The sequence below is a fragment of the Zymoseptoria tritici genome, chromosome 5, assembly GCF_000219625.1.
Source record: "Zymoseptoria tritici IPO323 chromosome 5, whole genome shotgun sequence".
Lineage (NCBI taxonomy): Eukaryota > Fungi > Ascomycota > Dothideomycetes > Mycosphaerellales > Mycosphaerellaceae > Zymoseptoria > Zymoseptoria tritici.
Genome location: NC_018214.1, coordinates 2,300,271 through 2,325,686, shown reverse-complemented (window position 1 = coordinate 2,325,686; position 25,416 = coordinate 2,300,271). Strand labels below are relative to the sequence as shown.

At 52.9% G+C, this 25,416-nt stretch overlaps 5 protein-coding genes across 5 annotated transcripts; 3 read left to right on the top strand and 2 right to left on the bottom strand.

Annotated features, from left to right (window-relative positions):
- Nucleotides 1–28: 28 nt before the first annotated feature.
- MYCGRDRAFT_72545 (uncharacterized protein) lies at nucleotides 29–1,054 on the bottom strand (the record flags this gene model as incomplete). Its single annotated transcript, XM_003852293.1, has 2 exons — nucleotides 29–812; nucleotides 869–1,054. The coding sequence occupies 2 exons, from the start codon at nucleotides 1,015–1,017 to the stop codon at nucleotides 29–31; spliced, it is 933 nt and encodes a 310-aa protein (XP_003852341.1).
- Nucleotides 1,055–2,567: 1,513 nt separating this feature from the next.
- On the bottom strand, nucleotides 2,568–4,904 carry THI (protein disulfide isomerase; the record flags this gene model as incomplete). Its single annotated transcript, XM_003852292.1, has 1 exon — nucleotides 2,568–4,904. One exon carries the CDS (start codon nucleotides 4,716–4,718, stop codon nucleotides 2,568–2,570), a length of 2,151 nt encoding a protein of 716 aa, XP_003852340.1.
- Nucleotides 4,905–5,118: 214 nt separating this feature from the next.
- On the top strand, nucleotides 5,119–5,966 carry MYCGRDRAFT_104644 (uncharacterized protein; the record flags this gene model as incomplete). Its single annotated transcript, XM_003852428.1, has 2 exons — nucleotides 5,119–5,802; nucleotides 5,853–5,966. 2 exons carry the CDS (start codon nucleotides 5,153–5,155, stop codon nucleotides 5,938–5,940), a joined length of 738 nt encoding a protein of 245 aa, XP_003852476.1.
- Nucleotides 5,967–18,845: 12,879 nt separating this feature from the next.
- Nucleotides 18,846–19,649, top strand: MYCGRDRAFT_42884 (uncharacterized protein; the record flags this gene model as incomplete). Its single annotated transcript, XM_003852429.1, has 1 exon — nucleotides 18,846–19,649. One exon carries the CDS (start codon nucleotides 18,846–18,848, stop codon nucleotides 19,647–19,649), a length of 804 nt encoding a protein of 267 aa, XP_003852477.1.
- A 1,010-nt stretch (nucleotides 19,650–20,659) lies between these two features.
- MYCGRDRAFT_42896 (uncharacterized protein) lies at nucleotides 20,660–22,546 on the top strand (the record flags this gene model as incomplete). Its single annotated transcript, XM_003852430.1, has 5 exons — nucleotides 20,660–20,950; nucleotides 21,003–21,344; nucleotides 21,392–21,546; nucleotides 21,596–21,983; nucleotides 22,034–22,546. 5 exons carry the CDS (start codon nucleotides 20,660–20,662, stop codon nucleotides 22,544–22,546), a joined length of 1,689 nt encoding a protein of 562 aa, XP_003852478.1.
- Nucleotides 22,547–25,416: the final 2,870 nt, after the last annotated feature.

Below are 25,416 nucleotides of genomic sequence, written 5' to 3'. Positions count from 1 at the left end.
GCTGTAGAATGCTTTTGACATCACCGTCCTAGTCCCTCTTCCCAATGCCATACACTCCGAACCCATTCGTGACTGGCATGCCGTATCCGTTCGCACCTGCGAGGCCGTATCCACCCAGTCCACCCCTCTCCATGCCGCCCAGCCGATCTTTTCCGTGACTCTTCAGCCTCCTCGGTAACTCCACTCCTCTGAAATATGCCACACATATCGCCGCTGAAGCCAACGCCGAAAGTACGCAGTACACCATTGTGCTGAGCGTCAAATGTCCACCCACGCCGGCCCAACCAGAAGGCAATTGTGTATTCGGGTACCACCTCACACTGAACCTGAACGGCAACGGGTCTCCAATGACTAGTCTCGAGGGCGGATCCCTCGAAATCGAATACGCCGTCGCCGCAGCGATCGTTCCCGGCGAAATCGACTTCGGCGCCGCATGCAGTAACACGTTCATACTCGTGCTAACATGCAGATGACTGAGCTGCAGCGTGCCCGTCAATGCAATGATCATCGGCGTATACACATCGCTCAAGCTCCCTTGCCCATCCGTGTTGTCCTTTGTGCCCTCCTTAAACTCTTTTTCCATCACCGCCGGCGGGAGAGGTTTCGAGGGAACTCGACATGTAAGCGGCGCATCGTTGTGGACGTAGAATTCGAGGAGGTGGAAAAACGGGTCGTCGATAAAGTCGATTGTGCAATTGATGTCCTTTTCTACGCCAAAGACGAGCTCGAGAGGCCGACCAGTCTCATTACAGCGGAAGGCAGGCACGTAGGACAGTTGGCCGGACTCGTCGGTAATGTGTTCGCCGGTGTCACTGTGAAGAAATGGTCAATGTGAAGTCGAAAAGTTGTTGAGCGGGTGCTATCATACACTGTCCGGTTTAGGCAGGAGACCGGTATAGGCTGGCCTACTTTGTAACCAGGTAATTCGACCCCAAGAGGTTGTTGTGAAGCTGCCGAGGCCAGGGCGGTGTAGAATGTCGCGGCCAAGCGCAAAGCAAGGGACAACCGTGCGATCATGGCGGGCGGACGTCAATATGTACAAAGCGTTGGATCAAAAAGTCGCAACGAGAGGAAGAAGGAGAGGTGGTGTTCGTTTGAGGTTTATTTTGGGACACGTTGGAAGGTTCGCACCGCCGCTTTCGGGTTGAGGTGATGTTGCCGTTTCAGGGGTGAGGGAGTGACTAAGCAATTCTTTTCTTTGACTCGGGCGGGCTGAATCAACCGCACGCATCGACTTATTTCGACATCGCCCTTTTTGACCACACAATTCAATGCTCTACGTTCGACACAGTGAAGACGACCACAACAATCTCTCCGGAGCTCCGACATTATATTCTCTGTTCTCCCGGACTGCAGAGCAATCAGGGCAATGGAGGTAGAGCGGCTGCAATATCTGTCCACCTTGGGCAGGAGTACATCATCGTTCACTTTCGACAACCTGCGGTAGTTCTGGACCGTCAAATGAAGAGAAGCCTCCACTCATCTCGCTTGGGTCCTCTTCGATCCTACCAGTCGGAGCTTCAGACCAGCTCATCATCTTCCTCTGTTCGCACTTGTCTCTTTCCTCCTCTTCCAATTTCTTTTTCTGCAGCTCCACGTTCCGTCTGATCGTCATCTTTGCCTTTGTCCTGGTTCTCGTTCTCATGCTTGTCGTATGCTTCCTGTGCTGCCTTGAGAACAGCCTTGACATCTTTGTGAAGACGCATCTCCATTTCGCTCGGTTCACCTGCGCGATCGCTGATGATGAGCTCTGCCGTCCGCACTCCTTGTCTGGCCATTTCGAGAGAATCGGAATTGAAATCGTTGTTGCAGCCGAGGACCATGCAGGCGTGAATACGGAACAGAGGTGGAAGGTTTGGGCTCGCTAGCAAGATGCGCGCGGTGCCCTCTGCATATTTTGGGACCTTGGAAGTGGGCTCTCAGCATCTCTTGATCTAGCTCGAAGCACGCGCGGACATGGTCGTTCGTTAAGAACCCCGGGATCGCTCTTATGTTAGCCATGGCGTCCGAGCGATGTGGTCGATGTGGTCGACGTGGTTGAAGTGGTTGATGTGGTTGATATGGTTGATGGACTCGGTTCACATTGCGTTGAACCTTGCGTGCTGTGCTGCAATGAACGACTTTGACTCAGAATGTCGATTTTCTTGGTGCTCCAAATGCGTCGTTTGCTTTCTTTTGATTGTGTCATGCTCCGCCCGCGCACGTTGGAGCACAACTGACTAGCGCCGGCGGACGAAAGTGAAGTGAATCGAAGTTGCTGGATCTTTGTCTGCCCGGCACGCATGCTCCAAAGTGAAGAGAAATCCATCCACATACGACATTCGAGTCATCGCACAGACAATGCCTCGCCAGTGGGCAGTGACCATGATCTTGCTGGATATCCTGTGCCTGGTCACGGCACAATACGGAGGCGCTTTGTGGCGGACGTTCGAATCGCTTCTTCCGATCATGCTGCCAACCTGGACGGCCGCACTTTCTACTCACCTGCTGGCCAGCTGAAACAACGCATCCCAAGGAGCACAGGCGTCGAAGCAGGAAATGCTCATATACAATGCACTATATCACACTCAATCGACCTTTCCTTGTGCTGCTCCTGAGTTGCCACCAAGTAGACCGTCCATACCGCCCTTTTCGCTCAGGCGGATGTATCCTCCTGCCGCTCCGCGTCTCCGATTCCAAAGCAAGGCGCCAAGGATCAGCACAACCAAACCACCACTCACGATTGGATGCTCGGATACTTGTTGCTTAAAGACCCACCAGATATGTCCAATGGCGTTGGTGGTGAGCTTGGCAGGGATCTTGGGTGGGTTTGCGACAATCCTGGGAAGTGTCTCCAAGATCGAAGTTCGACTGGGCACGATTGGGTTGCCAGTCATCGTGTTGTCCCAGTATCGGTGATTGCGCTCATCATTGACGACGACCCTTTCGCCATCCGCCACGCTGATGCCGAATGTTGTGCGGACCCATCTCTCCCAGAACACGCCATCCACCCAGGCGAAGCCGACTTCTCTTCGCTCAATGTCGTCCATGTTGATGCGGATCTGCTTGGCAGCCCGGAGGGCACGTTGATCATTGCGGTCTTCCGCTTCCTCAATCCGCAATTGCTTCGCATCGCGCAATTCTTGCCTTTCGAGTTGAAACGCTTGTGTCTGCTTATCGATCCATTCCAGAGCGGCATTCTTGATCTCACGCTTTGCGCTGAGGAACTCTTCCTTGCGATCGCGGTTAAGGATTCCAAGGACTACAAGCTTCCCATCCATAATCTCTCGAGCATTGAGAGCAGTCAGCTCCGGGACAATGGGAAGCCAGACTGTCCTCATCCAGTCCAGGACTCGCCGAGTGTCACGCATATCGCGTGGTGAGAGCGCAGTGTAGTACGAAGCCTTCCCATCACGGCTGACAACAAGGCGTGGCCATGTGCTGATCTTGAAGCGTTCGTTCAGAGCTGGATCCTTGGTCTTGACCAGTTTGGCGTGGCCCACCAAGCTGAGCACGAGCCGTTCCAGGGCCATGAAGTCTTCGCTGGTAGTTGCCTGATCGTAGAAGTACAAGAAGATGACCTCCTCCTTCTTCTCCAGAGCCTCAAAATCGGCGGCCGTAACATCGGCGACACCTTCAATGGTTGCTACAGCCTTGTTGGCAAAGCTCATTAGATCGCCGAGGCCGCGGAGTCCCTCGTACTCGATGCGTTCGCCGCCGCGGAAGTATAAGATGGTCGGAAAGCTGCGAACTTTGATATCCTTGCAAAGCTTTGACTCGACATCGCAGTTGACCTCACCCACATTGAGCTTGCCTTCCATTTGTCTTGCCATCCCTTGCCAGTTGGGAGCCATGGCTTGACAATGGTGGCACCACGGTGCATAGAATTTGACGAACCAAGGCTGACGCGTATTCGTGACCAGCTTGTCGAACGTCTCCTCTGTTAAGCTAACAGACTGACCGTCGGGGTTGGCTTTCACCTTCGGAGTGGTTTTGACGACTGGAGCCGCCGGCGCAGGCTTTTCGGGGCTCTTGTCCTCCTTGTTATCCACTGCCACAGGCGTCTTCTCCACCTCTCCAACCGAATTATCCCCAACCTTTGGCAATGTCGGACCACCTGGCGGTCTCGAACCTGGACGGATTGTCTCCAATACCTCTTCAATCCACTGGCTCATCTCCTCTACGCTCTTGCCTCCAACCCTGTTTTCAAGCTCCTTTCCATCTTTGTAGACGACCACAGTGGGGAACTGCAGGATGCCCTTTTCCGCGCACGCATCTCCATTCGCAACACAGTCCACCTTTGCAAATTTGTAGTCATAGTATCGCGTAAAGCTGTTCATGTCGTCGTGACTCTCGCCGGAGCCGGATGATTGTGGTACGGGCTCGGAAGCGTAGTAGAATTCGTATGTCGTTTGCCATGCCGGAGCGAATAGTTTGCAGTGCTTGCAGTATGGGCTGAAGAATTCGACCATCCAGTAGCCGGCCTTTATCGTTTCATTGAGCGCGGCTCCGTCGATTTCTGTGACCGGAGGCACATGCTTGCCATTAAATGTGGTACCTTCGCTGGCACCACCGTCTGTTGTTGAGGCTGTATTGCCCTCGTATTTCGCACCCGCCTTCGTGTTGTCCTGTCCGAGTAATTCAGGCGCGGCTGCTGGATGGTCTTGTCCGGGGTCCGCGGCGGTGGTGAAGCCGATGAGAGGCAATGCCAGCAGTCGGAACAAGGTCGATGTGCGCATGATGGAGGGTATGTGGAGGGCGCAAAGGCCCGGCTCGAATTGTGTGTGTCGCGACTGCGAAACGCGAAGGTGTCCTCTCGCGCAACCTGGCTTTGTTGGGCGTGGCGTGAGGTGTCTCGGTTATGGCAGGGATTCGTCGTGATAAGGTCGTCAATAATAAGAAATGCTCGCGCGAACGGGCAAGAAGGCGGCGCAGTCGTCGGGATGGTCTTTCACAGTCGTGGCATCGGGTCTCTGGTTCTGTAATCTGCTCAGCGGAAGGGGCGCAAGCGAGTCGTGAGCCAAATTCCATCCATCGGGCGTCTCCACATCATGACTAAGTCAAGCCGTCGCGCTGGTCATCAGTCGAATCTCCAATGCCGGAAGCTTGACATATATTCGCCGCCGACTTCATTGACATCGCTCGACACTCGACATACCACACCGCCGCGAACATGAGGGCCACTCTACGCCTCTTCGCTGTTGTGCAGAAGAGCGGCGCACAATACCTCGAGGCCGGCGCGCCGACCGGCATCACAGGTCTCGTCACACACTCCAGCCCGCGGAGTACCCTCCTCTACCTCTACCACTCGACGCTCGAAAAGCTCAAGCAGTTTCCCGAACACTCCGTATACCGTCAGTCCACCGAGGCACTCACCAAGCAGCGGATGGGAGTCGTGGAGTCTATCAAGCCCGCCGGATTGGAAGAGTGGCAGAACAAGACGGCTGCGATTGTGGATCAATACCCCGAGGCATTCCGAAAGATCCCAATCACAACGCTGAGCGGGTCAAAAGAGTACAACATTGTGTGGAAGGCTGGTTTTGAGCGGGCGGTCAAGAATGTGGAGTGGGATGACGAGGAGATTGGTGCGCCACGACCAGAGGGACCTCGCACGGCCGCAGAGAGGAAGAATCAGGCACGGGATATGGCGAGGGATTTGTTTGCGGAGAAGGCCAACATTCCTCACATTGATGGTGAGCCGCCATTGACTGCGGCGCAAGTGAATGAGATGGAGTCGAAGATAGGTGCTGGATTGATTGAGGAAGTCATTCAGGTTGCGGAGGGTGAGAAGCAGCTGGTGGATACGCTGTTGGAGAGTCAGGTGTAAGTTGTGATGTGATGTGTTGTTGAGATGTGTGCTGACGTGATGGCAGATGGGAGGACCTCGAGGAGAAGCCGCAGGGCAACCAGTGGAGTTATCACGAGCGTGACGCGCATGTTGGGAAGACTCAGGCGCCGTAGGTGTGGTGTGGAGGTGGTGTGGTAGTTGCGATGGAGTGCTGGACTGTGTGTACATGTCAAATATACCAGAACTCGTGCCTTCCACTTCTTGCTGTGAAAAAGCACGCTAGCCGGATCTGGCAACTTTGGTTGAGTGAGTGAATGAAGTCGGGGATTATTGATGTATTTGCAATTGATGATTGTGATGTATCAATGTTGTCTCGTTGTTGTCTTGATAGCCGCTGGTTATATTTGTTGCGACCGGCTACGAGGCACGCTCCGCTGGAAAGTCGGTGAATGGCAGGGAGTGAGCCAACAGTAGGAGAAGCTCTTTCACCTGCGTCTGCAAACAAAGTGGACTACAGTACTCTTCTATATGTGCATGGCGGTTCGGCAGGCTGACGTTAGCGAGAATAACATGTGCGTTACCGAACACACCACAGCAAAAAGTACCTACAATAAGACCCCTACATACAGTCGCTGCGTTTTGAGCGACTTTCAAAAATAAACGATTACTCTAAATGAGCAAAAACATGGTCGTTCGACGAAGATTGATTTCGTCCGGGCTTGAACCGGAGACCTACAGTGTTCTGACTTGATGGGGATGACCCACAAGTGTTAGACTGTCGTGATAACCACTGCTTATTGTTAGCGATAGACCATGACAACCAGGTTGGGAGACATGCACTACACCACGAAACCGTTTGATTGGATGGAGTGCTCAGAGAATTATGCGTATATACCTACTCAAATAGTGCCAGATGGGTTCAGAGTTGCACCAATCACTGCCGTGCCTACAGCCGCCCATGCCATGCATCACCGAGGTCGGCAGAACGTCAAAACAATGCGGTACTGTACCAAGGTAACGACATTCGAAAATCCTTCACCTGGCTCGCACTAGCGTTCCGCATTAGGAAGGAAGCCGAGCTCGGATCCTCCGGGATATCCTCGGGTGCCCTGGTTTAATCTCTGACGTCTGACGAACCTCCAACCATTATAAAGTGCTCTTCATGGTCCAGCTCCATCTTGAATCCCACGGTTTGGACCTCCATGGCTTGGAGTGTGCAGTCCGAGCAGGAGAACGAGAGTACAATGACGCTGTCGAATGTTACGTCTCTACAATCCGATGAGCGCAGCATCGCTTGCTGCTACACTTGTGGGAAAAGAATAGCGGCATATGCAACTGCGAATGATCTGCACATTCACAATTTAGCAGATGGCCACCGTACTTCGGCATCGCCAACCCAACGCTGAGTTCTTTCATGGCTCTCGTTGTTATGATGAACAACACTGTTTCAACGGTATCAATAGAACAGCCTATGAGGAGTCACGGCCAGGGTCTATCTCATGTGGATCAGAACCGCTCTAGGCACTTATATTCTCGCCTCAGGCTCGAATGTGCTCCGCACGTGACAGGCAAGCCTGTCGCCTTCGGCGATAGGCTTCTATACTAGACCCCTTTAGGGCTAGCGCCCCTTTCGGGGCAAACCTATTCCCCTTTAGGGCAAGATTGTTTACATTTAAGGGCTCTACAATAATTCTAGCTAATAGGAGCAACAGGAGGAGGAAAGTGCCTAGAGGGTCTAAGCTAGTTTCTATACCTTTCTGTAGGGAGAGCGCGATATTTTTACGTAAGGAAACACAAGACTCCCTCTGTTCTGTCCGGTGTTAAACATCCTACGGTGGAATCTACTGTACACTATTAATCCCCCGAACTCCACGTATATACGCGTTTTTCTCCCCTAAAACCGACCAAAAACTATGCCAAACACGTCTAGTCGGCCTAATACGCCTTATCCTAGCAGCGAGCTTACTGTATACGCTGATTCCGACTTTGTTTCCCCCGACGCTACCCCTCGGCCTAGCAGGAGGCCTAGCAAGCCCTTATCTGCTGCTTCTACCTAGTCGTCCCCCGACAGGGACCTCGACAGCGACCTCGACAGCGACATACCTGACCCTAACGAAACCCTCCGGTCCTTTAGTGCGAGCCGGCGGATAGGACGTATAACTGCTAGCAAGCGCGATAAGGTCCTACAGCAACTACGAGACTGTTGCCTATTAGTGCCTAAGTTCGTCGAGTCTTGGATCGCAAAGGATAGCCAGAAGGCTACGAGGGCACGGTTATTGTTAATTAAAGAAAGGATTCGAGTCGCGGGTCGGCGGTTTAAAAGGCTCTAGGGAAAGGGTGTAATTAAGAAGGAGCTTGATGCATTAATAAAGCATATCCCTATACTTAGGAGGTTTAGCGGCCCCAAGCCCTTAAGCTAGGCTAAAGTAAGCGAGCCCACTCCTTCGGGGCAGCATACACAGGGAGCTAGTAAGGGCAGTCGTAGTGTATATGTCTAGCCGTATGTAGAGGACGGCAGTAAAGAGGATGAGAATACATAGCCGGAGGCTGGCTCCAACACTTAGGGGGTGATACCTACAGCAGCGGGTATGGCTTCGGGGCAGACGGGTATAGCTTCGGGGCAAATAGAGGGTGGTCTATTAGGACAGTCCGGTTTAGCTAGTAGTGACGGGGATGATTCGGAGCGGTCGGACGGCGAGGACGACGAGATGCGTCGGTACACACAGCCCCACGCCTTCGTAGAGGTGTACGCTTTAATGCGGCGCCTCGCCCCGACGTAGCATAAACTACTATCGGGGCTGCTCCGCAACCCTCGCAGCTCTCGCAAGAGCGCAGAGCGCTACGAGAGGGAACTAGATCGCCGGATCTTTATGTTCAGTGCAAACGTTCTCCATTCGCGGCATCGCAACAAGTCCAACTGGCTTGCTCGTGTCATAGGTAATTACCTTACCCTTAATAGCCTTAACCGCAGGGCGCTAGATATGCTCGCGGGACAGGGCTTCGTATCCGGCTATTCTACTATCAACCAGGACCTCCACAATCACGCTAGGAGGCAGAAGGTACGGTTACCCATTACAGTGTATCCTGTTTCTGCGCTAACCGCTTTAGCAAGAACTTATCCGTCTTTCTCGCATTTTGAATACATTTATTGTATACGACAACATGAACTTTATGGACAGGGTTCGAGACTCTTCCATGTCGACCGGGGACGTCATAAGGAACCTTACCACCGCGTTAATAATTAAGAGCGACCACATCCCCGAGGGCGGACTTACACAGGATATGTTCACGCCCTATACGGGTTTGAAACTGAAGGATGTATTCAACTCCCCACCGCTCTGCCCCTGTAATGAGTACGCCCAACGACTGTCTATGTATCATATGCATTCCGCTATAATAGCACAGTTTGGGGTCGACATTAAGCACCTAAGCAGTAACGACTTCGTCTGCGAACGGACGAAGTGGCCCGGGATTAGTAAGCTTCCGCCGAACGTGTGCAGATATCACCCTATCGGGGCAATCTTCCAGAACGAGGGTACTATTAACGGCACCGCCGCAGTGCACGAGGACATCTGGATTAACAAGTTTAAGTTCGCAATAGATAATCCGATGTTCCGCAACCGCTTGTAGCTGGTATACAGGGATTAATTAACTGCTATGCGCATCCGCAGTGTCAAGCAGGAGTCGCGAGAGGCAAACCGAGCCTTCGATCGCCGCGAATGGCTTATCGGGCCCTCTTCCTTCTTCTATACTGCTATAAACCTCTGCTTTACTATTAGCAAGCTCTTTTGGTCGTACTAGCCTAGCAGCATGGCTAACTTGCACTCCGTCTAGGGTGACATTAACTAGTTCGGGGTTACCAACCTGCCTAAGAAGAAGTCGCCGTATTAGAAGCTGCGGCCGGTAGTGCTCTAGGGCTATTAGGCTCGCGTTGTGTGGCTGTTCGTATTGGCTCTGCGGCGCAGGAGGTTAATTAGCTCGTATGGGAGCAATTATGCTAGACTTACTAATATTAATGTCGTACGAGAGGCTCTGCAGCACCTTTCGCCTAGGAAGTACGTGTCTATTCTGTCTAACATATACCAGCAGATTCTGGCACTAGAGGCGTAGTCAGCGCAAGGAAATGACCTAGACCTAGTGCGATTCAGCCCCGAAAGCAACTAGCCCAGCCCCGAAGCCACCCCTAATAACACGAATACTCGCAGCTCTACTACACTTGCGTTAACTCGACGCATGCACATTACCAAGCTCTAGATAACGCTCCGTTAGGCCACCCGCCGCATAGATATTAGACATGTTAACCGGTGTCTCGAACAATTGGCTATTATATTCTTCGGGGCTGGCCAGAGTAATTACGGCAGAGAGATGTTGTACTTCCGGTAGCTCCTCTTAAACTCGGCCCTAGTGCTTTAGCGGGCGTTGTTAGCTTGTGGCTTCGTAAACATAGCTGGTCGGTATAGCAAAGGGCTCGCAGTTAACGAGCTGCTAGAGCTTAAGAATGGGCGGTATCAGAATAAGATAAAGGCCTACAAGAACTTAACACACGACGTTAACGCTATATTTATTAAAGTCGCTCTCTCTACAAAAGCTACTGCGAAGCAGCATGCATTACTTGAAGAGGAGTTCGGCACGAAGAACTTAGGAGGGCATTTATATAAGGACACTAGTTACGATACATAGGGTCTGGTACAGAAGCTCCTTAGGGGTTTTGTAGCCCCCCCGAAAGTAGGCTTTACTGCCTATGGCACTGTCGACAAGACGAGTATCCGTGACCCGTATGTTGATGGACGCAACCTGATCGGAGCTCAGATCGATAAGTTTAATGCTAAACACGTCGAGCGGCGGCATGTGAGGGTTGCTGCGGCACCTAAAGTCGCCCTGCGCTATAATGCAGACAGGCCAGAGGTTGATCTATTGGCCTCTTATGACATTAGTAAGGGTAGCATAGATAACAGGGAGGTCCTGCTGCTTAATCCTGAGCTATACTAGACGATGGGACCTGTGTTTACGCATTTCGTTTGAATTAATCTCTGTCGGGGCTATTGCTATGCTTGTTCTCGGTCCAAATTAACGCTTTTGGCAGTGCTCGTTAGCAATGCAGTCTTAGTCCAAACAACGCTGGCCCTGCCTATTAAAAACTAATTCTGGCTGTCGGGGCTGACATAGTATCTGTCGGGGCTGAACTGGCACAATTATCTCGCTAAAACCGACGATCCGCGCTCGTCCTACTGCTAAGGACACTGCGTATTGTCCTTCTTCCCGCCGCTACTGCCGCTGTCGCCACTGCTGCCGTCCTTCTTCCCGCTGCTACCGCCGTCGCCCTTCTTCTCGCTGCTACCACCGCTACCCTTCTTGCCGAACAATTCGGACAGCTGCTGCTTCTTGCTAGCCGACAGCTCCTTCTTGCTGTCGTCCTTCTTGCTCGCATCCTTCTTGCTCGCATCCTTCTTGCTCGCATCCTTCTTGTTGGAGTCCTTGCTAGAGTCCTTGTTAGAGTCCTTGTTGGAGTCCTTGTTAGAGTCCTTGTTGGAGTCCTTGTTAGAGTCCTTGTTAGAGTCCTTCTTGCTGGAGCTGCTACTAGCGTTCCTACCGCCTCCACCGTTCCTACCGCCTCCACCGTTCCTACCCGTGTTCCTACCGTTGCCTCTACTGCGGCGACCCGGAGCCTGGCGCCCGTAGTACCAAAGGCGCGCCCTCTGCATGCCGTTGCGAAGCAGGAAGTTACGCACACCGATCTTAACAGCGCGGTCTACGACGACGTTAGTTAGCGGCAGCCCGCGGGGCACAGCGTTAGCGGCACCGTTGGCGAAGAACGACTACTGGCCGAGCTGGATTAGCAACTTATGCTCTATGTTGCCGTTGTTCTCGCGGACCTGCTGTAGCTGCTCCTCCTACGTCTTGCGGTTGGCGGCGCCCTTAGTCTTCTTAGAGGAAGCCTACTAGCTAATAGTCTTACGCATCTTGCATGCGTACTCCTGCCAGGTAGTTAAGAGCTTCTCCCGCTCCTCGGCCAGCTTAGCGACCTTCTCCTTGCTCGCATTGTTAGCCTTCGCCTTTTCTAGCTCCTTAGTAGCGTAGAGAGCACGCTGGCGGAGGACTTCGAGCACGTTATGTGCGCGGTTGAAGACGGTAGTGCTACCGTTCTAGAACCTGCCCGAGCCCTGCGTCTTAGTAACTAGGGTGCACTGCTTCTTGCGTCCGGTTTTCCAGCTACAGTTGTTGCAGCCCTTCTGTTTCGGGGCACTGCCGTTACTACTGAACGTATTGCCGCAGCAGAACTTATCGGGGCGTGCTAGCTTGTTCCTCTCGCAGATGAGCTTTAGGCACTCTGTGCAGATCGTGCCATCACTGGACTAGACTTCCGGGATGTACTAGAGGCCCTCTGGCATGTCGTTAAGGCGGCGGTCGATGTTATTAGTTAGAACCGAGTCGATGTCCGCAGAAGCGATAGAGAGGGTTATTAAATTGTCCGAGTCGTAGCGCATTATACTGCCGGAACCGCTTTGGGGCATTATGCTGCTAGAGCCGCTTTAGGGCAGGTCGCTATAGTTGCTACTAAGTTGCTGTGTCCGCGAGCTACTAGCGGTGCGACCATGTCCCCTCCTAAGCGTCCTAGGTGAGCCCACCGGTGAGCCTGGAGAAAGCGAAGCATCCGGAAGGAAGCCACTACTGCTACTACTGCCACTACTAAGGGCCGCGCCCTTAACGGCGTCGAACAACCGAACTCCAAGGACCAACGTCTCGGAACTACCGCTGCCCCGCTCGTTGCTAGCCCGGATAGGCCTAGAAGAAGTCGGCTTACCCGGCGTGTTGGGGATGCGAGGGTTCCTACTAGTCAATGTAGGATCGTAGTATCCTCGAATTAGGTCGTATGCGGTATTCCTAGGGTCGATTCCTGCAAAGGTTACTGCCCTGTCCGGGTGTTAAAAGGTTACGTACGGTTCCGGGGGTCGGCTGGGGGCCAACCGAGGCGGAGCGCGAGGTGCACCTAAGAAGGTTCGGCGCATGCGATTAAAGCCCGTGCCGCCGAGGTTGAGGCTGCTAACGTTAGGCATGTCGGGGGTAGCAGCAGCAGGAGGGGAGGTAGCTGGTAGTGCAGTAGCTGGCGGTGCAGTAGCTGGCGGTGCACGTGCGGACGGAGTTGGAGTGGATGGTAGACGAGTATCTGTGCGCAGGGTGCTCGGAACCTTAGGGATGTTGCCTATTAGGGAGAAAGGGTTGCTAAGTGAAGGGGCCGCTAAAGGGGCGACAGAAGGAGCTATAATAAGAGGAGGGTCAGTGTCGGGGCTGCGCTGGATGCTATCGGGGTAACTTACTCCGGCTGCGAATCCGCTTGCGCTCGCTCTCTACGATTATGCGCTCGGTGTTATCTGGCGATTGGTATATCGACAAGCATGTTAGTAGCCTCGACGAAGGACTAAACCTGCGTAGGGCATCCCTCGCATTCTTTACCGCTATGCTAGTGTATCGCTGCCTCGTACTGCGCTCTTCTTCCCTGTTCCGCATGCTATGCTCGTAGTGCTAGCGGTAAGTGGGACCGGGCGTGCTAAAGGGATTGCCTATTGCGCCTCGCAGAGAGGATTCCATCCTGCTCTGTGGTCTGCGCCGGTTGTTGTTATTGTTATTCTCCTCGTCCTTCTCCTTCTGCTTGTCCTTGTCGGACTTGTCGTTAGGTGGCGCTATAGCGCTGGCGCTAGCAGTGGGTGTTGTTAATAAAGTGGAAGAAGGAGAAAGAAGGGTAAAGAAGGTTGTGGATAAGGAAGGAAGTGGATGTCGAAGGAAGTGGATGTCGAAGTGGATGTAGAAGAGAAGGAAAGGAAGAGGTGGGGGCGTTTATAAACCACTGGCAGCTCGTCGTCGCCGGCACAATTAAGGGAAAGAGGGCGGCGATCATTTACCTGCGAATTTACGTACACCGGCACATGCACAGGCACACGTGCACTAGATTACCCTCGTGCGACAATACCATGATTACGCAGCGTGCACATGCGGCGTATTGTCAGCGGAAGACGACGACATCACATGGAAATGCACATGCTGCCCTATGTTTACCTAAACCTCGCAGGCTGCAGAGTTGGTAGGGGGTGGGCCACCTGGTGCGCTCGCGGCGACAGCTTTACATGCTAATAGTGTAAGAGAAGGTATTCTACGATGCGAGAGTGCCCTGTGTTGGCCAGCAGACAATATGTAGTAGCGAAATATACAGGCGTTTCCCTCTCGTATACAACAGCAGGTGACGTTGGTGTCGGATCGACGCCCGGCTTACCCGATACGGTATACCGCGCACGGTCTAATGGTTAATGTTGACACCAAATCTCCTTATTAAGGACTTGATATATACGATTTATGCGGTTAATGCCGCCCCGAAGGGCTATACACCCGCCTGTTAGACTCCTTGGTCCGATTCTATGTAAAGGGCGTACGCCTAAGAAGCCGGGGGACTACGAGGACAGGGCAGGGGCCGGCTGGCGACGCCCGAGAAGACGAGAGTTCACAACGACGACGACGACGACGACGACAGCGGCAACGGCGACCGTGGAGTACATGTGCGTCTTCATTTGCACCATATTCTCGAAGAAAGAACCCTCAACTCTCTGGTTACCCCGAATATCAGCAAGTCCTTACTAATAGGGGTGTTGGATAAGGGAGAGCATGTTATGGCGGAGGCGGTGGACAACAACAACACCGGCAGCCCGGAATACCAGCAAGTTCTCACTAATGGGGGTGTTGGATAAGGGGGAGTATGTTATAGCGGAGGCGGTAGACAACGACGCTCCACCGGTAGCAGTCCCTAAATACCAAGAAGTCCTTACCAAGCCGACACGCATTAGCCAGGAAAGGAATTTACATCGAAGTATATACAATAGGCAGCCCCGAAAGCATGTCGCCAGCCCCGAAAGAGAGTAGTATTACAAGAATTAGCACTACCTCGCTAAAGGGCTGGATCTGCCTAGCGATCGACTATACAGGTTCGCCCCCTTCGGAGTCAGCTGGCGATTCCTGCACATTGGCCGTTAGTTCTGTCGAACCCTGTCGTCGTCGCTGTCGAGCAACCTATACCCAAAGCCCTCCTCGGCTGGAGACTCTGTCACCCGGGGCGTAGTAGCAGCAGCAGTGGCAGTAGGGTTTGCTCTTATCCGACTAGGAACCGGTGGCGAGGATAGTATACCACCCGCCTCACCGCTATAGCCCGAGTCGAAACTCAAGCCGAGGTGGTTGTCCGGTTGATTGGCTGCATTAATCGCACTAGCGACTGCTTGAAAAGCGAGTGGAGCCCTGCCCTCCGCGCGCTTCGCTATGTTCTTGTCGATTGCAGCTATATGTGATTTAGTGCCAACTAGCGGCAACTCGGCTTTAGGACCATCCCCGAACGACACCTCGACGCCTAATCGGCTCTTGCTATGCAGCCGACGAAGCAGCGGTAGCTCGACGCGCCGCGGGATCAGAGTGGTCGTCATAGTAGACGCCTGTTGTGCAGCACGCTCGACCTCTGAACGCCGCTCTTAGATAAGGAACATCCTGCGCTTAGGCTCAGGCATACTCTCCAGCATCGCCTTTTAAGCAGCAGCGACCTTTTGCTTATCGCGTTTCCGCTTCTTGACAGCAGCCCTGCAGGCCAGCACAGCGCTATACTCCGTATATGCCAACGGGACTACTTCGCGCAAGCCCCGAAGGAGAAGCTCCGAACCCCGACACACTTTAGAAGTCGCTAGATCTCTCTACTCCTCGTCCCTCTCCGACCATAGCTGCAGCGCCGAACTAATGCGTCGGTTAAGCAGAGCGAGCTTATACACCTATTTTGTGCAGTCGCTCCGGTTGCGACCATTGACCCTGTCGCGGCTGTTGAATTTAGCACATATACCCCAAGCTAGCCCTTCGGGGAGGAATATGCTAGGTGGCATAGTAAACCGACGACCCCGTGCAGGATACATGCAGTCGACAACACGCTTACTCCACCTCGTAAGCAGGTCTAATGCAACTCCTCCCCTCCCTTTAGGCTTCTTAATCTCGCCTATAACTAGTTAGAATACAGGGTTATTAGCTACTAGTAAAGGATTGCAGTTCCGGTTGCAACACACTTCTGCTGGCACTAGCGGCGGACGCTTAACGCATTCGTTCTCTAACAAGAGGTTATCCTACACAGCTCGTCTATACGGAGCGTTAATAATAGCATGCAGGTCGGCATCTATACACGCCCTCGATTTGGTCTCGCTCTTGTTAAAGTAACGCAACGGCTTAGGAACAAGCAGCCTCTGCTGTGAGGGTGCCGGTGAAGCAGGCAGGCCGCCCTCGTGGTCAGAGTCGCCGGCGTCTATTTCGGGGCTAGAATCATTGCCTTGGTCGTCATCGCTGCCATCGCTGTCTGCCATCGCTGTCTGATAGCGGTGTAGTACACTCGTCGTGGTAGTTAACAACCAACCCACGCCGCTGCTGGTACGTCCTACGCTTGCTTTTCGGGGTGCTTCCTAGCGCCGGATCTCCTGGTCTCGGACACCCTTCTGTGTTAAATGCCTACGCGGGGAAGAAGCCGTAGCATTGCGTGCGATGCCCTGCCTGTAGATCTCGTCCACCCCGGCCGAATCGCTAGCGGAGGTTTATAATGTAGTGCTCTAACAGCATCTTCTACTAGATAATGCGGTATATACGCGGGATGTTAATCCCTATACATAGCGCGGTAGTAGCCACGAGTATTCGGATGGTAGAGTCATCCGTGCAAAATGCCTTGTACCGAAGGGTCTGATCGTAAGCGGAGATACCGGACGAATACATCTGCACAACGTTAACGATACAACGAGGGCCACCGGCAGAGTCCTATACATATCGTTCTCCTTCGGGGGAGGTAGCAGTTATAGCAACTAGCTACGCTCGGATGTAGTTTATTAATACCACGACTTCGATGCGACTGTCTGTAAAGATAATCGTGCGTAGGATACCCTACGGCGTCGCGATGCTGCCAGCCTTACACCCGGTAATAGTAAAGTACAACTGGGCGAACTTGGAAGCCTTGCTGCGGACAATTAGCTTAAAGATATAGGTATAGTCGGTGCGGTTAATCGAACTCCTGTACAGCTAAGTCTGCCGTACGCCAGCCCCGAAAGGACGGAAACCCCTATTAGCAATTACACAGTTCTAAGCCTTCCTTGTTAAGGTGCCGGTGCAACTAAACCACCGAGTGTCGGGGGAGACAAGCTGCCTTAGCTAGCCTAGCTAGAGGAATTGTAGCCGGAAGGACTTACCTTACGAGTACAACAGATGCACCTCGTCAATAGATACTAAGCCGATCTAACTGCGGATGTGGTTATTACGGAGCATAGCCTTAAAGTCGTTGGAAACCGCCTGTTCGGGCCTAAGCACAATATGGTCATACTTCCCAGCCTTAATATTAGAGAACAGGTCGGGGTTGTCACGCTTCGTGGTAGCTATAATTAAGCATAACTTTAGCAGGTCGGGGGCGATGCGAGTAAGATCCAGGTGCTGCTCTTCACTAAGCTTGCTAAGAGGCTCTACCTAGAAGGTAATGCTGCTAGTAAGCACGGTAAATGCTTAGAACACGAGGCTTTTGCTAATGCCTATGCGGGCCACGAACAGCACATCCTAAGAGGCGAAGATCAAGGAATAGAGCATATTAACCTGCTCTCGATAAGGCTTTCGGGGCGGCGCAGTCGGATTTAAAGCAGCCAGTATCTAAGTAAGACCTGCCTCGATCACTTAACGGTAGAAGGCGTAGTATCCAGGCTTCCTTACATAGGCGACGAGGGCACGGAGCTCGATTAATGTTATCCCCGGCACCGCGGCAATGTACGCCCTAACGTCTGCTATCTCTTCCGCCCCGAGAGGGTTATCCTACTCTTCTGCTACTAAGGGTAGTAGGAGGTAATTGTAGAAGTTGCCCTGCAGACGCTACTTCGACTACCTGCGGTGCTTCTTCTTAACTGCCGACTTAAAGCGCCCAGCGACTCGAGTCTGCTTACTAGTACGACCTAGCTAAGAGGAATAAGGATTGCGTGGCACAGGGCAGGATAGGGGTATCCCTTCGGGGTTGGCGGTTGGTAGGTTAGGGCAGCGACGACGGCCGTTAGGTGCAGCGGAGGAGCGTAGAGGCAGTCGGCGGACGTTAGGATCGATGTTAGCAAGGGCCGCGCGTATGTTAGGGGTCGCCATAGGGTGCTAGTGTTGCGTAGTCGTCGTCGTCGGGGGAGGGGTAGTAGCTTTCGGGGCAAAACGCGCTAAGAGGGAAAACGAGGACCGGGTCGGGGCGCGACGAGCAGGAGGGCTGGTGCTGTTAAACTTGGTATACATATATATATGCGTATTTCATAAGGACTTACCGTGGGTTGGAATGTCACCTAGTTGGTAGCACGATATATCGCGTATACAGTGTCGATTTTGGACGTGTTTAGGGCGCTTAGAGGGCCAAAGTGTGCAAAACTAGCTCAGACCCCATACAGAGTGTTCTCTCGTTAGTCCGTGCATCCTATCTATACTACTTTCGGGGCTAGGTTGGAGTCTATCGGGGCTGGCTATAACTCAAAACCTCCCTGCTCACGTGCTGCTATTGCACGTGACGACGACGAGAGAAAAACACTCTGTATGGCGGTTCTGATCCACATGAGATAGGCCAGGGTACGGTACGAGCTTTGGACATAGGCATGGGTTCCCGGTGTCAAGGGAGATTCATCACTGTTGTAGCGACTATTATGCAGCTCATCATCTCACGCGTTCCTACTCGACAACTGAGCTGACAACGATAGTGTAGACTTTACATTCTCATCACGCTCACTGTCTGCTGACTGTTAAACGGACAAAATGTATGTCAAGCCCGCCAGGAAATCGCGTTCGTCATGCTCTGCTTATTGTAGCTGACATTTTCTCATTCAGGCTCTACAGCAAGCGCGTATTTGGAGCGGCGGCTTGCATCACACTCCTAATACTGGTATGCTTCATCACAAACCTGTCAACGAATCTGGTGTCGGAAGATCCTCCCTTTGTCCCGAATAGCGAAGCGCCCGAGCCAGTCGATGTGCCCGAGCCCGAGCCGACCTTCACTCCACAGCATAATCGATCGGAGTGCAGCCTCATGAAATGCACCATGCTGTACGGAGCGCACAAGTATCCTCAATTGGAAGCCGCAGTCGACAGCCATCGCCGGCATAGTGAACGCTGGGGTTGCGGATTCCAGAATCTTGAGTACGACCTCACGAACCGAAGGCTGTACAGCAAGCAGTACTCAATCCTTTCCGCAATCCTCCACGAGATGACAATACCGGAAGATCAAAGGAAGAAGTGGCTCATGTGGGTTGATGCCGATTCGATCGTGCTCAACCCTGCCATATCTCCTGAGCATTTCCTCCCTCCCGAAAATCTCAAGGACGTCTGGGCACTGTTGACTGCCGACAAGAACGGACTGAATGCGGGCATATTCTATCTCAAAGTCCACCCAGACTCCGTCGACTTCCTCACCCAGGTTGTTGCATACCCTCTGGACTATCCCGACATAGACTTGGGCTGGTTCGGAGTACAAGCTGCGATGTCAAAGGTCCTTGAAGCGATGAAGGCGGATCCGCGCAGGAGAGACGCTTTGGCTGGAGTTGCCTGGATACCGCGCACGTGGATCAATGCATACCAGGGCGAGAGGATATTTGAAGGCAAGCCGGGAGACTTGATGGTTCACTTTGCAGGTCTTGGTGCGACGAGACTTTCACTCATGGCAAAGTGGCTAGATGAGCTGGTGCAGCATCCGGCAAAATGGGAAGTCCCATTGGGCAAGACGCGCTATGAGAAAGCTGTGCCAGGGTTCTGGAACCAGTTCGTTTCGAACTCGACACGAATCGATTGTTCGCCGGAAGGATTGAAGAAAGGACGATGCGTCGAGGCGAAGTGATGGCTATCGTCGTCGAGATCGAGCATGCTGCTTCGGCTTCTGAGGTGTGAATGGCAAGGAGGTCGTGGAAGGGAAGACTCGTGGACATGCCAAACCTGTAGTTCTCCTCCGAGCGTTTCCACCCGGTCCATCTTTGCGTGAGGATATTCTTTGTTCCGGTCGCGGCTTCAGCGGGCTATCGTACCGACCACCCGGATGGCGAGCTTCGTTCAACCTCACTCTACCGACGACGCAGCAGAACATGTCGAATCCACTAGCTAGTACACTCGAAGAGCTCGTAGCGAGCAGGTACCGCGCCGCTGGAATCTCAACGATTCAAGTCTGCCGCATATGCAACCTGCAAATGCACTCTGGTTGTTCGATGCTGCAAACCTCGAAGCAAGCAAGCACTCCTGGGAACATTCTCCAGTCAAGCACCGATCGGCCTCAAACTTGGAAGCATCGGACAATGGTCGTCAGACTTTTCGCATTCATCGCTCTTCGGAATGTCGACCTATATCGCCAATGCAGACGCCGAAGATGAAGTCCACCCCTCCTCGAGCACGACATAGATGCCACCCCAAGCATTATCCCAACTGTACGTGAGCCTTGGCGTAAATCACGACATCTTGCCGTTACCGAGCTCAGCACCTATCGCGACTCGGTCCAATGCATTCGCATCCATTTCGCCTCTCATCATTGGTGCCGCTGCAACTTTTCGAATCGCTCGCCTTTGGACACCTCATACCAAGCGCCGGGTCCGAGATAAGTCGACGGCTTCTCACTGCAGGAGCCCCGTCCTACTGTGGGGCATGCCCAACCCGAGCTCCTGCGGGAGATGTGCTCGTTCTGCAATGGTATGGCGTGCGACGAAGTCTTTCAAGACTCCACAATGTTGCCACGAGGAGCCGATTGCATGCTTGCCACATGGCTGCGGCTATCATGTAGATCTTGCATAAGTATGTCTTTACTCGCTGTGTCAAAGTGTCAACCCTTTCTTGGACCTCTTGTGTGTCGGACTGCTCTTCAACATGGCAGACAGCCAAGCCAAACCATCCTTCGCAGAGACGATTGCTCCCACTGCAGGGCTGAAAGGGAAAGACTTCGACTCGACTGAGGCTTCGCCCGAGGGCACTCCATCGATACGCTCCGAAGAGCTTGTCGTGGGCGGATATGGCTCGGATCATCATCATGTCTTCGCGAAGCCTGAAGTCGCAGAATACTGGCGTGGAGTATACGAAGCAGCACAGTACGAAGGGCGGCACAGATTCGACCCAGACGTCACATGGTCCGCCGAAGAGGAGAAGAAACTCCTGCGCAAGGTAAGTTGCAATGCCCAAAACCACAAGTATGTAATGACCAGCACTCTTCAAGATCGACTGGAGGATCATGACCTGGTGCTGGCTGATGTTTCTCGCCCTGGATCTCAATCGACGGAACATCAACCGTGCCATCTCCGACGACATGCTCAGCGAGTTGGGTATGAACACGAACGATTACAACACTGGGCAGACCATATTTCTCCTCTCTTTCTTGTCCGCAGAACTACCATCTGGCTTGATCTCCAAAAAGGTTGGTCCTGATCGATGGATCCCATTCATCATCACTGCATGGTCCATCACTTCGGCCGCTCAAGCTGGACTTACCAACCGTGCTGGATATTTCGCCTGCCGCTGTATACTTGGACTACTAATGGGAGGCTTCATTCCTGATACAGTGAGTTGTGTTGATGTCGATGGTATTGGCCGTACTGATCAAGACAGGTTCTGTACATCACATACTGGTACAAGACTCGCGAGTTGCCGATCCGTCTTTCCTGGTTTTGGACGGTGCTCAGCGTGTGCAACATTCTCGGCTCGTTTATCGCTGCTGGTGTACTCCAGATGAGAGGTCTTCAAGGCTGGTCCGGCTGGCAATGGTAAGAAATGATAACCTTCAACTTATCTGGCTTCATTAACGTCAGACAGGTTGTTTCTCATCGAAGGTGTCGTCACTGCCATGATTGGTCTCGCCTCTTGGGGCCTGCTACCTGCGAGTATTGGTCAAACCCGTGGCGGCCTCCGTGGCAAGAATGGCTGGTTCAGCGAAAGAGAAGAGAAGATTTTGATCAACAGACTGTTGAGAGACGACCCATCAAAAGGAGACATGAACAATCGTCAAGCCGTCAACCTCCAACGACTATGGAAGGCATTCAGCGACTACGATCTATGGCCACTCTACCTCGTGGGACTCACGACCTACGTGCCACCTCAACCGCCACAGAACTATCTCTCGTTCATCCTACGACAGATGGGCTTCAGCACCTTTGAAGCTAATCTGTTAACCATTCCTTCGCAGTTTCTCTTTGGAGTTAATGTGAGCCTTACTGCCCACGCATGGTCATCCATCGCTAATCACCTCTCCAGCTCCTCATCATTTCGTGGATATCGGAAAAGCTCAATGAGCGGGCATTCACAGCCAGCATGGCCAACATCTGGATTCTTCCCTGGCTCGCTGCACTCGTGGCCCTCGGGAGCAGTGCCAGTGATTGGGTCCGATACGCCTTACTCACCGGTCTTCTCTCCTACCCATATTGCCACGCCATCGTGGTGTCCTGGAACTCTCGCAACTCCAACTCCGTCCGCACTCGAGCAGTCAGCGCTGCGCTGTACAACATGTTTGTCCAGTCAGGCAACATCATCGGGGTGAATATATACCGAGAGGACGATCGGCCATATTATATTCGCGGTAACAGGATCTTGCTGGGGATCTGCTGCTTCAACATCATACTGTTGCCGCTAGTCAAGTTTTACTACGTCTCGAAGAATAAGAGGAGGGAGGCAAAGTGGAGAGAAATGTCGGGAGAGGAGCAGGTGGATTATGTCAAGCATACCACGGACGAGGGAGCAAAGAGGCTGGACTTTCGCTTTTCGCATTGATGGCGTGTAGGTCTTACAAGCTGCCTCTGGCTGGCTCCGCTGCTCTGAACTCGCTATGTTGATCGTAGATGCACTCGAGCGGGACCGGATACATAATCGATCAACGTGTCTCCTGCTGCTTGCCTGCCCCTCTCATACCAAACGTCTGCCCCTGTGCATATGACTCACCGACTCCTGTCCACATGCGAGGCCGTATCCGCTCAAGGAGAACGATTTATTTGTCATTACGAGAGCGAATGTCTTGTCCGTAAAGGGACCGGCAGCTCATCCGTACATCGACCGGCTACTGATCTGTACAAAGACAGAAAGCCTGATTTGCAACGTGACAAACATGCCGAGCCAGTGACAAAAAGGCCGGGTCCCGTTTGTTCCTCCTGGCATAGTTGTAATGAGCTCCCTGAAGGTGATAGCGATCATGAACGAGTGGCCATTGTCTCAAAGCGAATCATGCAGGCCATACAGCGCTGGCTTGTCGTTGCGCAGAAAATACAGCCCATTCGTCAATATGGAAGACAAGAGGCTGCGCCCTCTACGTCGAGATTGCATTCAGTGGAGCGGAGCGCGCCCTGTGTTTTCGCAGAGGTGTCAAGTGGACGCTCCACCGATCAGACGAGCCAGTATGGCAAGTGGTATTGCCCTGTCGCTCGGAACTGCGTTCAAGACCACGAAGCGCAACCAAGTCCTCGGTCACGCCCTCAAACACGCAGGTATGCCAAATGGACGCTCGCCAGCCACACGAGGCAGGACGGCATTGGAGTCTGTCCTGTCGGTCGAGATTGCGTTCGTATCCATGAAACGCAACCTTGTAAACATAGTCTCATTCAGTCAGGCGTCTGGAATATCGCTTGGTCCGTAAACAGTTCCAGATCGTCATTCTGAGGAGGTTCTCGGTCCCGGCTGCGCCCAGAAGTGCCATTTCTTCTTTCTTGAAGCTGACATCGGCGCAGAATATGTCAAGTTCTTCAAGGCTGCTGGGGAGAATCTCGGCCAGCGTCCAATCGTGGTCACGCTCGTTCACGTCGTCAAACCATCCAAACAACGCAAAGTGAGGTACTGCCAATCTTCGTAGGCGCTTGAGAGCAGTCAGGCAGCCCATGCCTTTGTTGTTGATCTCCAATATCTCTTGTTGCTCGGATACACTTAGCGCTTCAAAGCCTGGTGGGAGCGCCCCATCGAAGACCGCGCGAAGATTCTCTTCATGAGCAACATCTATCCTCAAGCTTGTTAGCTTCGGGTTGAATTCCTGGAGTGCCGCAGCTAAAGCTCGCCAGTCTGGTTCTCGATGTACATCGTAGCTTCCGTCCCACGAGAAGTTGAAGGTCCTAAGCTGTCTGCATGGTCGCAGAAGAATGATGAGATCTTCAACTGACGTGATAGCTTCCGTGGCGTGTAGCGTTGTCAGCGTGGACTCAAAATCTGGCCCAAGAACGGGATTTTGGACCACGTCCTCGAGCCCTTCTACCGCCAACTCCTTGATACGGGGCCACCAGAGGGCCATACCCACATTATCCACGCCCCAATTTGTTCCTTCGTCTTCAATGTCATCCTCAGTGAAATGGACCTTCCCCACGCTGCTGAAGCCGCCAAATCGACACTTGGTGCCATCAATTTTGACACTCTGCACTGCTGACGCAAGTGCGTGGAGAGGCTCCAACACCGACGTAGTCGGCCCAGAAAGCACGAGGGTACGTAGACGTGGACATGCAAGTACCAGAATTCCCAGATAGACCTCTGGTCCAAACACTGGCGGTAAGACATCTGCAAACATTCCGACCATACCATCCGCGTGGCGAGATGCAGCCCAAGCACGATCGTGTTGAGTTTGCAGCCAGTTCCAGACCCATGATCTGTGCATCGTCAGCTCCTTGGTCACCATCTTCATGAGCGCCTCATGATGTATGGAGCGAGAGGCCATATGCGGCAGCCGCGCGTCATCTTCAATCTCGTCGAGGTACGCCTCGATGCCGCGCACATGCCTCGCCAGACGACGGTTCTCGAGAATAGTTCGGCAGAGAAGGGACCATTTTCGCATGCCAGCATTGATTCTTCGGCATAGTATTAATTCCACATTGGCACTGCTTTCCTCTTCCGCTTTAGTCACTCTCGATCCCTCGCATCGAATGCCCAGCGTATGGTACAGGACCGGCGTGCCAGCCTTTCAGCCAAGTCTGTTCGTCGAACACACCGCGCGTGCATTCGAATAATCGATTGAAGCCACGTATCCTAGGATTCGCTCGATCAATTCAGTCGGAAGTGTTTCCAAAAGTAAGGTAAGAGTAAGCGTCATATTGCGTTTTGTCCCAGTGTATCGGGCACTTGAGTGAGAGGGAACGCGAGTGGAAGACGCGATGCGGATAGGCTTTGCCGTTCTCGTGTGGAACCAAGGTACCTTAGTGGGGGCCGAAACATTCACTCAAATTTAAGTTGTCTTGGCACCGGAGCTAAGAATCGGAAATTTTGGGCAAGAGCGCGAGAGCACTCGCTTTTCAATCTTGCCAACCCAACCATTACTAGATGAAAGGAAAGACAAGGCGTACAGTGCACTCTCGTTGGTGATCAGATGGCCTGCGCTGAGTAAATAAGCGTGTCGATGTCATCAGTTGGGTCACTAGCACTGTAAACAGTTTGACGCTGCCAATCTTACCTTATCGCTACTAATGGCGAGCCCGTCTTTTGCTTTTCGGCGGTAAGGCGAGCTGAGCCGAGGATCGCCCACGCAAGAGATATATACGTATGGAAAAAGGCGTCCTTCCATCAGCCAATCAAATGGCTTCAAAACGGTTTCGTAGTGAGTACACTGAACCACCACGCATATCTTAGCATAACTGACAGTCCAATAGGTGTAGTTGGTTTATCACGCAAGTCTAACA